This window comes from Gracilinanus agilis, chromosome 2 (genome assembly GCF_016433145.1).
Source record: "Gracilinanus agilis isolate LMUSP501 chromosome 2, AgileGrace, whole genome shotgun sequence".
In the NCBI taxonomy this organism is placed as follows: Eukaryota; Metazoa; Chordata; class Mammalia; order Didelphimorphia; family Didelphidae; genus Gracilinanus; species Gracilinanus agilis.
In genome coordinates this window covers 438399708-438412905 of record NC_058131.1, presented here as the reverse complement: position 1 = coordinate 438412905, position 13198 = coordinate 438399708, and the positions used below count along the sequence as shown (strand labels likewise).

The 13198-nt window shown below is 36.9% G+C and overlaps 1 protein-coding gene and 1 pseudogene across 1 annotated transcript in view; one reads left to right on the top strand and one right to left on the bottom strand.

The window, feature by feature from the left end:
- The window catches only part of KLHL3 (kelch like family member 3), a 127318-nt gene that overhangs the window by 88509 nt on the left and 25611 nt on the right, over nt 1-13198 (bottom strand). The window contains exon 3 of the mRNA XM_044659935.1: nt 11932-12041. Coding sequence (XP_044515870.1) covers nt 11932-12041 — 110 coding nt within the window. The remainder of the gene's footprint in view (nt 1-11931; nt 12042-13198) is intronic.
- LOC123237666 lies at nt 12515-12950 on the top strand (annotated as a pseudogene).

The following is a 13198-nucleotide window of genomic DNA, read 5'->3' as shown; positions in this document are numbered from 1 at the left end:
GGTTCGCCTTTTAGATTTCTCATCAAATTGTACATACATTGCAAATATGGTTCCATGATAATTCAGAGATCTATGACAAAGGCTCTATCATAACCTGAATGATCAAGAAATGATGCACAACCACCCTATCTCCTCTCCTTCTTGCCTACAAAAATCATCAGTATTAGAAGGATAAACAAAACACAGTTTAAGATGTTCCTGTTTGGAATTACACTCATAAAGTAATAAAACTGTGTGTACCCTTAGACCCACTGGCTCTGTTTCCCAGGGAGATCAGGAAAAAAGGAAAAGAATCTATATGTTCCAAAATATTTATATCAGCTTTCTTCATGGTGGCAAAGAACTGGAAATTGAAGGGATGCTCATCAATTGGGAAATGGATAAATTAAAGTATGGCATATGGTTGTTATGGAATACTACCACATTATAAGAAATAATGAGCAAGCTAATTTTTTAAAACTTGGAAAGAACTACACAAGATAATGAACAGTAAAATGAGTAGAACCAAGAAAATGTTATACACAACTACAGATTTAATATTTGAAGAATAACCTATGAATGTTAGTTACTTCCAGAGAATGAATTGAAAAATGGAAACACAAAAGACATAATTTATATATACACTGCTGTCTCCTAGATGATGCCTTCTATGATGTGGGGAGGGGAGGGGAGGGCTAAGACACTTGCAAATAAATTTTATCAATTGGAAAAAAGATTTTCTTAGAAGACCCTCATGCCATATACAGTAGATCTGTGTTTCAATCAGCATAGGGAATTCTCAATATGGGAACTACCTCCAACAAAGCCGATCACATCCATAGATTGAACAGACCATGCAGATCTTCTAGCTGTAACTTTATATATAAATCCAAGGGAACCATCTGAAGCATAGAGAAACTAAGTGATTCACTTAATCAAACAGAGGATATATACAAATCATGTAAAGATAGTAAGTGCCAGACATTAGATTTCATAGGATCAAAGATTTAGAACCTCAGAAATCATCTGGTTTAACCCACTCATTTGACATTTTCATCCAACTCAAAACCCAACAAACTATCCACCACACCATGATGACTTACAAAAAACAAATGACCAAGAATATAAAGACAAACAATGAAAAAGGAGAAACAGCACTCTCAGTTGTCAGTCAGTCAACAAAAATGACTAATGGCTTATGAGGCATGGTGCTGAGTATTCCAGACACAAAGACAAGAATGAAACCATTCCTGCTTTCAAGAAGCTTACATTCTACTGCTAGGGAAAGAGGGATGGGGAGAAACAACATTTACACATAGTAAGAAGTATGTGGTGGTAGTAGTACAGTAGTGGCAGTAGTAATAGTGGTGGTGGTGGTGGTAGTGGTGATAGTAGTAGTAGTCGTAGTAGTTGTAGTAGTAGTATAAGAAGTAGTAGTAATGGTTAACATTTATATAATGCTTCCCCTGTGCCAGGTACTGTGCAAAGAAAGCACTTTATAATTATTATGTCATTTGGTCCTCACAACAATCTGGGGAGGTAGGTCCTATTATTAACACCATTTTACATATGGTGTTTACATAAAATTTACATTTTACATACAAACTAAGGCAAGCAGAGGTTAACAGGGTCACGCAGCTAATAAGTAACTGAGGCTATATTTTAATTCATTTGTCCTGACTCCAGGCTCAGCATTCTATTCACTATCTTGCACCTAGAAAAGTACTCTTTCGTTCCTCTCTCCCCACTTCCAGTTCTGGTATCTGATCAAATCAATTCTGCCATTATTCCTAGATGGTCTGCATCATCTTTGTTCCCTACCTCTCACTCATTATGCCTGCAACTTTGTAGACCACAATGGCTAGCACTGTCTGATATGTGGTCTTCCCCTTTAGAATATAAGCTTCTTGAGAGTAAGGACTGCTTTTTGTATTTGCATCCCCAGAACTACAGTGGTTGACATAGAGTAAGCACTTAATAAATGCTTTTTCTTGTCTTTTTTTTAATCCTTACCTTTTGTCAGTGACAATTCTAAGACAGAAGAGCTGCAATTGGGGGGCAAGTGACTTGTCCAGGGGCACAGAGCTAGGAAGTGTTGGAGCTAAATTTGTTTTTTTAAACGTTTTATCTTTATTTTATTTTAATAACAAATTTCCACATAGATTTTCCAAAGTTATATAATTCATGTTGTATCCCTCCCTTCTTTTCTCCCTCCTCCCAGAATTAACAAGCAATTCAATCTGGGTTATACATTTATTATCATGCAAAACCTATTTCCATATTATTCATTTTGTAAGTGGGGCCAAATTTGAAACAAGATGCTCCCAACTCCAGGCGTGGCCCTCTATGCTGTGCTATCTAACTGCCACCAATAAATGCTTTTTCAATCAATTCATTAATTTCAGAATGGATAGCTACATCTTTCAAAACAGTAGATAATGGATGAATTCTTAACTAATCATGAAATGGAGATAGTAGCTATGAAGTCATGAAGAAAAAGGTTCGAATCCTTCCTCAAGTATTTATTAGCTGTCTAAACATGGGCAAGACACATAACCTCTGCAAGGCTGGGGCCTCAGTCATAAAAAGACGATCCAAGACACAGGGCTAAAAGTGACTTTAAAAGTCCCTGAATCCAACCCTCGCTCATTTAACAGATAAGAGAACTATGACCCAGAGAAGTTCCATGCCTTCCTCCTTGCCCAAGGACACATGAGCAATAACGAACAGCTAGGACTCAATCACAGATCCTCCAACTCCAAATCTAACACTCTTCCCAGGGTTCTATGCTGCCTACAAGGAAGGATAACTACATCTTCCAGACATGTCTCACTGGGCTGCAGGGGGGCAAATAAGAGCTTCCATGCAAACTCCTATGCAAATTGTAAAGTATTCAATAAATATCAGCAATCATTAGAAAAGAAACTACAAAAGAAAATATGGATATTTTGAGTATGTAAAAACAAATAGCTTTAACCCTAATAAAAGCAATGCAGCCAAGTGAAGAAGAAAAAATATGGACTGGGAAAAATTTTACACATATGCCTGGCATCCAAAATTTATAGAGAACTAACACAAAGGTATAAAATTAAGAGTATTCCCCCAATTGAAAAGTGATCAAAGGATATAAATAAGGAGCTTCAAAAGAAATCCAAACTATCAATACTCATCTAGAAAGTATTCAAAATCACTAATAACCTAAGAAGTAGAAATTAAAATAACTCCAAGAATCACCTTAAATCTAACACAGATTAAACCTGGCAAATAAAAGATGGAAAAACTCTATCTATGTTGACAAATCAATGGAAGCGGGGAAGCAGACATATTCACTACTAAAGGAGTCAAAGAAAGTCAACAAGTATTCATCAGACCATTACTATATGCCAAGCACTATGCTGGAAAGAAAGGCAAAGCTGTCCCTGTTTTTTTTCTCAAGGAGCTCACAGTCTAATGGGAAAAACAACATGGCAAAAACTAGGTACATACAAGAGAAACTGGGAGAAAAACACAGAGGGAAGGCCCTAATATCAAGGCTGCTCAAGTTAGAGATAGAAAAATTAGCTAACATCCATTTTAAGATATCTAAGACAGTTGGAGATGCAAGACTGGGGGTCAGGAGAATGGTTACAGCTAAATAAATAGATCTGAGTCATCTGCATAGACATGATAATTGAATCTCTGGGAATGTTTGAGATCACTAATTGAAACAGTACAGAAGGAGGACATAAAAGGGCCCAGGATGGAACCTTAGGAGATACCCATGTTTAGTAGATGTAATCAGTATAAGATTTAGAAAATGTGTCTGAGGAGTGATCAGATAAGTAGAAAGAAGAATCAAGAGACAATAGTGTCCCAAAAAAACTCAAGAGAAGAGAGTATAAAGGGGGGGAAGGGGGAAGGGTGATGGACAGTGACAGAGACTACAGAAAGGTCAAGGATGAAGACTTGGGAAAAGATCATTAGATCTGGCAATGGCCATTAGTAACTGGAGAGGGCAGTTTTAGCTGAATGATGAGGCTAGAAACCAGGCTTCAGAGAGCCAAGAAGAGAGTTGGGGAATAGAAAATGAAGGCACAAATCATAGACAGTCTTCTCAAACAGTTTAGTCAGGAAAGGGAGAAAAGTTATAGAATGATAGCTAGGGAGACATAGATCAAGTAAAAGCTTGGAGGATGGGAGAGATTCAGGCATGAAAAGCAGCCAGCAGACAAGGAGTGAGTGAAGATTAGAGAGCAAGGATTTATAAAAGAAGGATCTACTGGGGAAGGTGGGGTGGAATGGGTTCACTTGTGCACGGAGAGAGATTTTCCCTTGCTATCTCTTTGTATGAGACAAGGGTAAAGGAAGAAAGTGGGGAAAGGCATTTGAGTGATGTAAGATGAGAAGAGGTGAAGAAAGAGTTCTTGGAAATGGTCTCAATTTTTCAGATTGGGAAAATAAAATGAAACAGTATCCCCCCCCCCTCATCTATACATTGACTACAACTAAATAAGTTAAGAATGTATAAAACAAACTCAGCTTAAATTCGGTATACAAGTTGAAATTGCCTTGTTAAAGTTAAAAGCCCAGGTTTTTCCATCTTTTAGGGGCATATGACAAGTGTATAGCTTCTCAAAAGATCAGCAGCAATTACCCTTTTGTTGTGGTGTTACCTGTAATTACAGGAAATAGATTTTGGGTTTTTTATTGTTGTTGTTGTTGTTTTTTGGTTTTTTAATTTTAAAATATTTTCCCATGGTTATATGATTCATGTTGTCTCCTTCCTTCTACCCTCCCCTATCCTGGAGCTTGCAAGCAATTCCACTGGATTATACATATATTATCACTTGATACCTATTTCCATATTATTCATTTTTCTAATAGAGTAATCTTTTAAAACCAAAACCCCAAATCATATACCCATTTAAACAACTGATAAATTATACGCTTTTCTTCTGTGTTTCTACTCCCATAGTTCTTTCCCTTGATGTGGATAGCATTCTTTCTCATAAATCCCTCAGGGGAGGGGCAGCTGGGTAGCTCAGTGGATTGAGAGCCAGGCCTAGAGACGGGAGGTCCTAGGTTCAAATCCAGCCTCAGACACTTCCCAGCTGTGTGACCCTGGGCAAGTCACTTGACCCCCATTGCCTACCCTTACCACTCTTCCACCTATAAGTCAATACACAGAAGTTAAGGGCTCCTAAAAATAAATAAATAAATAAATAAATAAATAAATAAATCCCTCAGGGTTGTCCTGTATCATTGCATTGTTTAGTGCAAAGTCAATTACATTTGGTCATTTATGGGAAATAGACTTTGTTGTAGGATTGCGCATTTGTTTACATTCATCTATTTTTTAAACAAACTTTAACACTGGGGGAAAAAAGACCCATCTAGAACCTCAAATTTGGAAGCTAGAAGGGAGGAGAAGTGACCTAAAAGTGTCTGGAAATTAATAGTCACTGAGAAATTATATAGGGGGAAGACATTTGGTTCATTTCTTTTCAAATACACCCTGAAAATACCAGCACTCATTAGGCAACTGGAATGCTTTGGTCTGGCTCTAGAGAAACTACGGTTTTCCCAGGAAGCACAGACTATTTATAAATCTGGGGGGTCTTTCCAGAAAAGTTTTCTCAGCAGTTGTCCTGGATTATGATTAGAAGACAGAATATTTGGAAGCATGAAACTGTAACTAGACCTTATAATAGCAGCAGCAGACAGAGCTATTAGTACAAAGGGAAAAGTGCCACAGCTGGCTGGAGAGAAGCAGGTGAGCTATTTCAACACTGGACTGTTCTAGGGTCTTTGCATACTCTCATTGTTGTGTTCTGTCATTTGTATTTAGCCAGAAAAATCAATACGAGCACAAAATTAGTCTCTCATCCTTTGGTGATTCTAAAACAAAGAGTTAATTCACACTGAAGTGAGTCTAGACAATAAGAGAAGTGACTTTCAATAGTCTAATGTGAGGAAATTATAGGAACTTTGTGGGGAAATGACCACTTCAATTCATAATTTCTGGTAGAAGAGGAAAGGAAAACCATGCCTAGTTTGGCTCAGATTAGATGGGCAGAATACTATGGCCTAAAATTCTACAAGAGAAGTCAGCCCCAGAGGCTTAGGGAAGCTCTCAAGATTGCAATTCTGAAGACATAAAGAACAACAACTCCATTAAGGAGGAAAATGGAGAGAAATCTAAAGAGATGGATATGGATGCAATATGGATGCTCAAGGAACTCATCAAATAACTCACAAAAAATGGAAGCGTGAATACAAAACATGGCACTTGATTAACTGTGGTATGGCTAGATGGCAAGTCATGACACCAAGTCTGGAGTCATGAAGAACTGAGGTCCAATCTGATCTCAGACATATGTATGATACTAGGCAAGCCACGGAACATTTTTTTTGGCCTCAGTTTTCTCCAGTGTAAAATGGAAATAATAATAATAGCATCTACCTTCTATTATCAAATGAGATAATTATAAAATACTTAGCATCATGCCCATCTCATAGTAAATGCTTTATAAATATTAGCTAACATTATTATTGTTATTAGTATTAGAAAGTAAGGGATGGTCAGAATGCAATAAGGCTGGTGATAGAAGATGAGGACCAAAAAAAAAGTGGGGGGGAGTTGATTTTTAGTTGTACTGGGTAAAGAGGAGATTCAATGAAGGGACAGGACTATAAATCTCAATGAATGGAGGAAGACAACAACAGGCAACAGAAAGAAAGTTGGGCTGAATCTTCCTGCTTCCATTTGCTCTAGTAAGCAGAACAAAATGACTAACATGGAATTAAAATAAAAAAATAGCAGGGCTATGCTAAAAAAAAATACACAGTCACCCTCAATGAGTTCAAGTTACCAAGTCCAGATGAGCTATACCTCAGAGTATGAAAAAAATTACAGGTGTATTTTCTGAGTCCTTGGCAATCAACGATCATGAAGAATGAAAGAGGTACCACAAGACAGATACAATGGACGGATCTTTGGGCCTAGAGTCAAGATGTGTGACTTTTGGACGAGTCATTTAACCTCTTTCTGGCTCAGTTCCCTCAACTGTAAAATGAGGATGATGCTAATAGCATGACCCTCTCATATCATAAGACTCAAATGAAATATTTGTAAAGCATTTAGGAAATTGTCTGGTACATAATAGGCACTTAATCAATGCTTGTTTTCCTTCCTTCCCTTGGTAAAAGTGAATTGGTTAAGTGGAATTTGAGTACTATTTACTGGAGGTTAACAATGGGGGTGGAGAAATCTACCAGAAAGGGACATAGGACTATATCAATAGAGAAAAAGTAAAATGCCTAAGAGATCAGTTAGAGAGAGTTGTATGCTTTGAAAAGTTAAATATAAATGATTTTGGAAACTGATTTTAGAGAGAAGCAGCTTAGTAAAGAGTGCTGCCAGTCTTAGATTTGAGGTCTCATTCAGCCACTTAGCTTGTGTGTCCATAAGACTTGTCACTTCACTTTTCTAACCTGAATCTGTTCACATGTAAAATTATGTTGACAGTGTTTGCACTGCCTTCCACCTGACCTGTCTATCATGGGCTTGGAAAATGTCTATCCATCCTCCTACTCCTTTTTGGACTGAAATCTTCCAATAGCTGCCTTAGGATAATGAGCTTTGCTTGTTAATACTGCATGAGCTTTTGCCAGATTAGTTTTCAGATCTGTTTATGGTCTAGTTGCATTTTCAAAAGTAAATATTAAGACTGGTATTGCATAAATGTTCATTGTTTTAAATGTTACCCCAATTATTTTTCAATCTCAGACTATGAGTCTTTTAACATGAGTTCATCCTTATCTTTGTCCTGGATAGCTTCATAAATAGATATGTCTTGCCTGGAGAAGACCAAAATATTTATAAATATCACCTTCAAACTTGATTCAATTTGATTTCCAGATATTAGCTCAAAGCCTTCAGTCTCTTTCCTTGAAACAGGTAATACTTATCAAGTCCAAATGACATTTTGATATTGTTCAAGAAAGATTTGATGTCATAAAAGGGGTCTTATGTGTTCTTCTATGTTGATGTCATTCATGTAAATCAAGTAATTAATAAGATGTTTTAGCTCAACTTCCTTAATAAGCCATACTTATTTCTATTTAGGAAAGATAATAACAGGTTTAAGGCTAGACAGAATCATAATAAGCATGAACCAGCTCCCTGAAAAATGTCATATTTTTATCAGTTGTTCTTGGTATTATTATGTTGGCATGTTTCAAATAGGGAATAGTTTTACATGTGTATGTAGAAATACTATCATTACTATCATTAGCAACAACAATAACAATAATAAAATATACAAGCTTGAAGGAACCATAGGGACAATCTGATGTTTCAGCTACTCATACACATTTCATGTAAAGGCAACATAGTGAGAGAATTAAATGCTAGATTTACCATCTTCCTTCCCTCCTTTCACTTCACTCTCTTTTCTTTCCTTCCCTTTTTTCTCTCTCCTTTCTTCCTTCCCTGCCTCCCTCCCTCCATCCCTCACCAATTATATATAGATATAGATATAGATATAGATATAGATATAGATATAGATATAGATATAGATATAGATATATATGTCACTTAATCATAGTGAGCCTCAACCAATTCCCTAGGGTTTATTAAGTCAGAGATGAGTCTATGTGAGATCTGGGAGCATTCCCATCTGGAGTTCCTCAGTTTATTGAAATGATAGATAGATAGATAGATAGATAGATAGATAGATAGATACATTGACAGATAATTGACAGATAGATTGACAGAGAAATAGAGAGATATATGTTACTCCGCAAAACTGAACTCTGCAAGGGTAAGAACTGTAACTTACATCTGTTTCAGCACTTAGTTATTGTTTTGTAAACAGTAGGCATTTAATAAGTGCTAATTAGAGTTGAGACAACCATCACTGGGCCTGACCCCAAGAATTCTATGACCAACAGAGCTGCAACCGAGGTATCCCAACTACAAGAATACAACAGTTCTGCATGAATGTGAGCAATTTCCTAACCTCTCAAGGCTTCAGTTTCCTTATCTTTAAAAAGGGGGTGGGAGGAGTTGAACTCAATGGCCCATAAAGTGCCTTCCAGATCTAGATCACCCTTCCCTTTGGCTCCCTCTTATATGTTGTCTTCCCCCCAAGAATGAAAGTTAACCTTCTTACTAGTCCTTATACCCTCAACACTTAGCACAATATCTGAAATATGGCAAATGTTTGCTGCCTGCCTTGTCTGTCTGCCTCGATTTATGATTCTGGTATCTAAAGTATAGTATAGATTGATATATAACCTCTATGATCAAAAGTCTCATCAAGGTCTTAACTCAAACCATTACACTTACTACTTTCCATGAGATTCCCTTCTGTGAACACTTAATTGAAACCAAAAGTCCAGTATATACTACAGACAGAAGAGACATTTTACAGGTACCTATCTGACTAAGCAAACCCTTTGGTAAAGAACTAGACAAAAGATGGTCTGAGCTCCAAATCCATCTGTTCACTTCTCCCTCTGACTCTTGCTTCAGACCTTCGTTAGCACAGTATCAGGGCCACAGCCTCACAGATTTCCAGAACCATCCATTCCAACCTATAACCAAATCAGAATTCCCTCAACAATGGACCCAAGAAGAATTCATCCAGCTTTGCTTGAAGACCTTCAAAGGTAAACCATTTCACCTTTAGGGAGTTGCAATTATTAGGAAGTTACTCCTTATATCAAGCCTAAATTTACCTCTTAGCAATTTCCAACCCTCTAGACTTGACCTCCGGCACAGGCCTGGCCAAGAGCTTCAGGGAAAAGGCTTCTATGGCTAAGGACACTGCTTTGCATGACTCCAAGACAGAATTTGTCCCTAAACAGACATTGGGCATTCTCAGTGTCTAAGACATCAGGCAGTTTACCGCGCAGTCTTTTACACAAAATGTTCCCAGGAAAACACACAACATAAAAACACAAACATGAATAGAAATATTATCACTTGCTTATATGGTATAAGATTTGGAGTCTGGGTTTTAAAACGTTTCTCTATTATAAAAATAATAATATGGATATAGGAGGATTTGAGTGATAATATATCTGTAACCCAGTGAAATGCCTTGTCAATTCCATTAGGGGGGAGGGAAGAGGAAGGAGCCAACAAAAATCATGTAACCATGGGAAAAAAATTAAAAATAAACAAACAAACAGAAGAGAACTAGATTTCTCAGAGCCATATATTACGATCATAAGGCTTCACTAGGCTTCCTTGCTCCTTTCCCTTGCTCTTTCTCTCCTTTCAACATAATCAACATAATTTCAATAGTCATACCATAAGAACCCTTTTAAACATACCAGCCAGAGAATAAACTCTCCCTGTTTTTATTAAAGTCACTAAGTCATTTAATAACTAAGTCACCACGGGAATTTCACCACCTTGCAAGATCCAATCAGCCTCATATGTTTTATCAGTAGCTCTCCAGTAGCATCAAAAACCTCTCCATTTAAGGAAGAGGAAAGGACTGTCATGTCAGACATATTTTGCACCTGGGTTGCACTCAGGATTTCTTTGACTTTGTCAACATTCATTAGAGCTTCTTTGGCTTCCAGCATGGTCCTGCAATACTCACTGCTCCCTCCTCCTCTTTTCTTTTATGTGTTGTCTTCTCCTGAATGTAAGCTCTTTGAGAGCAGATATTATCTTTCTCATTTTAGTATCCCCAGAGCTTATTGCATTGCCTAGCACATAGTAGACAGTTAATAAGTACTTATTAACTACTTACTACATTCAGAAAGCCTCATAGCAGAAGAGAGGTTATTGTCCTCATTGAGACTACTGGCACCCACTGATACCTTCCTGCTCCCACAGACAAAAGCCCAAATTATGATACAATACAGAATGAAGAGTTTTCTAAAGGTACCATTAGCTCTAATGTCTTATACATCTAAATTTTTCTTTTGCAAGATCACAAAATTACAAGAAGAATCAAAAGAGAGATCAAGCCTCATTTAGTATAAAAGTCAATCCTAGAACAAGGTAATTGGTCCAGTAACCAGGGAAGAGTGAAACAAATTATGGCACATGAATGTAATGGAATATTATTGAATACATTAATGAAAGAAGCATGGGAAGAATTACTAAGACCATGTAAAATAAGCAGAACCAGGGAAACAATGTACATAATTACTAGGACAACATAAAGGGAAAGAACAACAAAATAAAGATTGAATTCTGTGTTTATTGTGTATGATAATATTATATAATATGCTACTATATATTAATTATTGTTGTTATTATAAATTGTTACTATAAATATAGGAGGCACAGTGGATAACATGCTGGGCATAGAGCCAGGAAGACTCATTTTCCTAAATTTAAATCTGGCCTCAGACACTTACTAGCTATGTGACCCTGGACAAGTCACTTAACTCCTTTTACCTCTATTTCCTCTTCCATCAAATGAGCTAATTTAAGAAGGGAATGAAACCTCTAACTTCTCTAGTATGTTTGCCAAGAAAACCCCAAATGGAGTCCCAAAGAGTTGGACACAACTGAAACAAATGAACAACAAAAACTATACAATATATAACAATAGAAGATACTGATATGTATAATATATATATATGTACACAATATATAATATATACTTTTTATATGTATATATTTATATGCATTATTATATGTATGTCATTATAATGATCAATACTAGTCCCAAAGAAGAGATAGAATGCACCTTCTCCCTCCTTTGGAGATGTTGAGCTACAGGTATGGAACATGAAATATAATGTTGTACTTGGCTACTGAGTTAATTTTGCTAAACAGTTTGATACATAAGTAATAGTTCTCTGGGAGGGAGGGAGAAGGACATATTGAGATATGAAGGAAAGGTAGCAATAAAAAAAGATAGCAATAAAATTTTAAATTTAAAAAACATCAAGTTCATTCTCTCCAACCCAACCCTTTGCCTGGAATTACTGTTTTACCTTTTCTTCCGAAGAAACTGTAAGCTTGTCACTGGATATTAAGCTACACACCTGGTCCAGACTAAGGCTTAGAAATTCTTCTCCCAGCATCACCTCTGGGAAATGCTGCTCTGTTCAAAAAAACAAAGGTCAGAAAATAAAGTTATCATAAACTCTTGCCCGTATTCCAACCAAATTTACTATACAGAGGTATAGTAAAAAATAACTTTGGTTCAGATCTTGGCTCTGACTTTTCCTTAAAAAACTCTTCTTCATCTTTAAAATGAAGGATCATTTTGTTTAAAGGACCTTTCTTCCCCTAGATGGATAAGTGGAACAATGGAGAGAGCTCAGGCTTGGAATCAGAAGGATGAGTTCAAATTTGTCCTCAAACACTTATTACCTGTATGATGCTGGACAAATCACTTAACCCTAGTTGCCTTAGTTCCCCATCAATATAATGAGCTGGAGAAGGAAATGACAAATCACTCCAGTAGCTTTGCCAAGAAAATCCCAAATGGGGAATGGTTTTACCCAGCGGGCCCCACGTTGGCCCTCGCCTCAGTCGTTTCAGCGGTGTCTATTATCCTATCTTTGTGGGGCCATGGTGTTCACGTTCCCTGCCTTCTGCTATATGCTGGCGCTGCTGCTCACCGCCTCGCTCATCTTCTTCACCATCTGGCACATTATAGCATTTGATGAGCTGAAGAATGATTACAAGAATCCTATAGACCAATGTAATACACTCAATCCTCTTGTACTTCCAGAATATCTCATCCACGCTTTCTTCTGTGTCATGTTTCTCTGTACAGCAGAGTGGCTTACATTGGGTCTCAATATGCCACTCTTGGCATATCATATTTGGAGGTATATGAGTAGACCTGTGATGAGTGGACCAGGACTTTATGATCCTACAACCATCATGAACGCAGATATTCTAGCACACTGTCAGAAAGAAGGATGGTGCAAATTAGCTTTTTACTTACTATCATTTTTTTTACTACCTATATGGCATGATTTATGTTTTGGTGAGCTCTTAAGATGATATTCAACAGACTCAGTCCAGTTAAAAGTGCATGCAAAAGCCACAAAGTTGAAAGGATTCTGTCCAAGAAGAACCTGTTTCCAAGATTAGCTTATGGAATATGATCAGTTACTTAAAAAAAAAAAAGACTCCTTATTTTTAAAATGTTTCCACTTTTTTTTTGTGGAAAGACTTTTCATATGTTATGCTCAGACAAAGAAATTAAATGGAATTACGTATAAATGAATATAAAAGGATTACCTC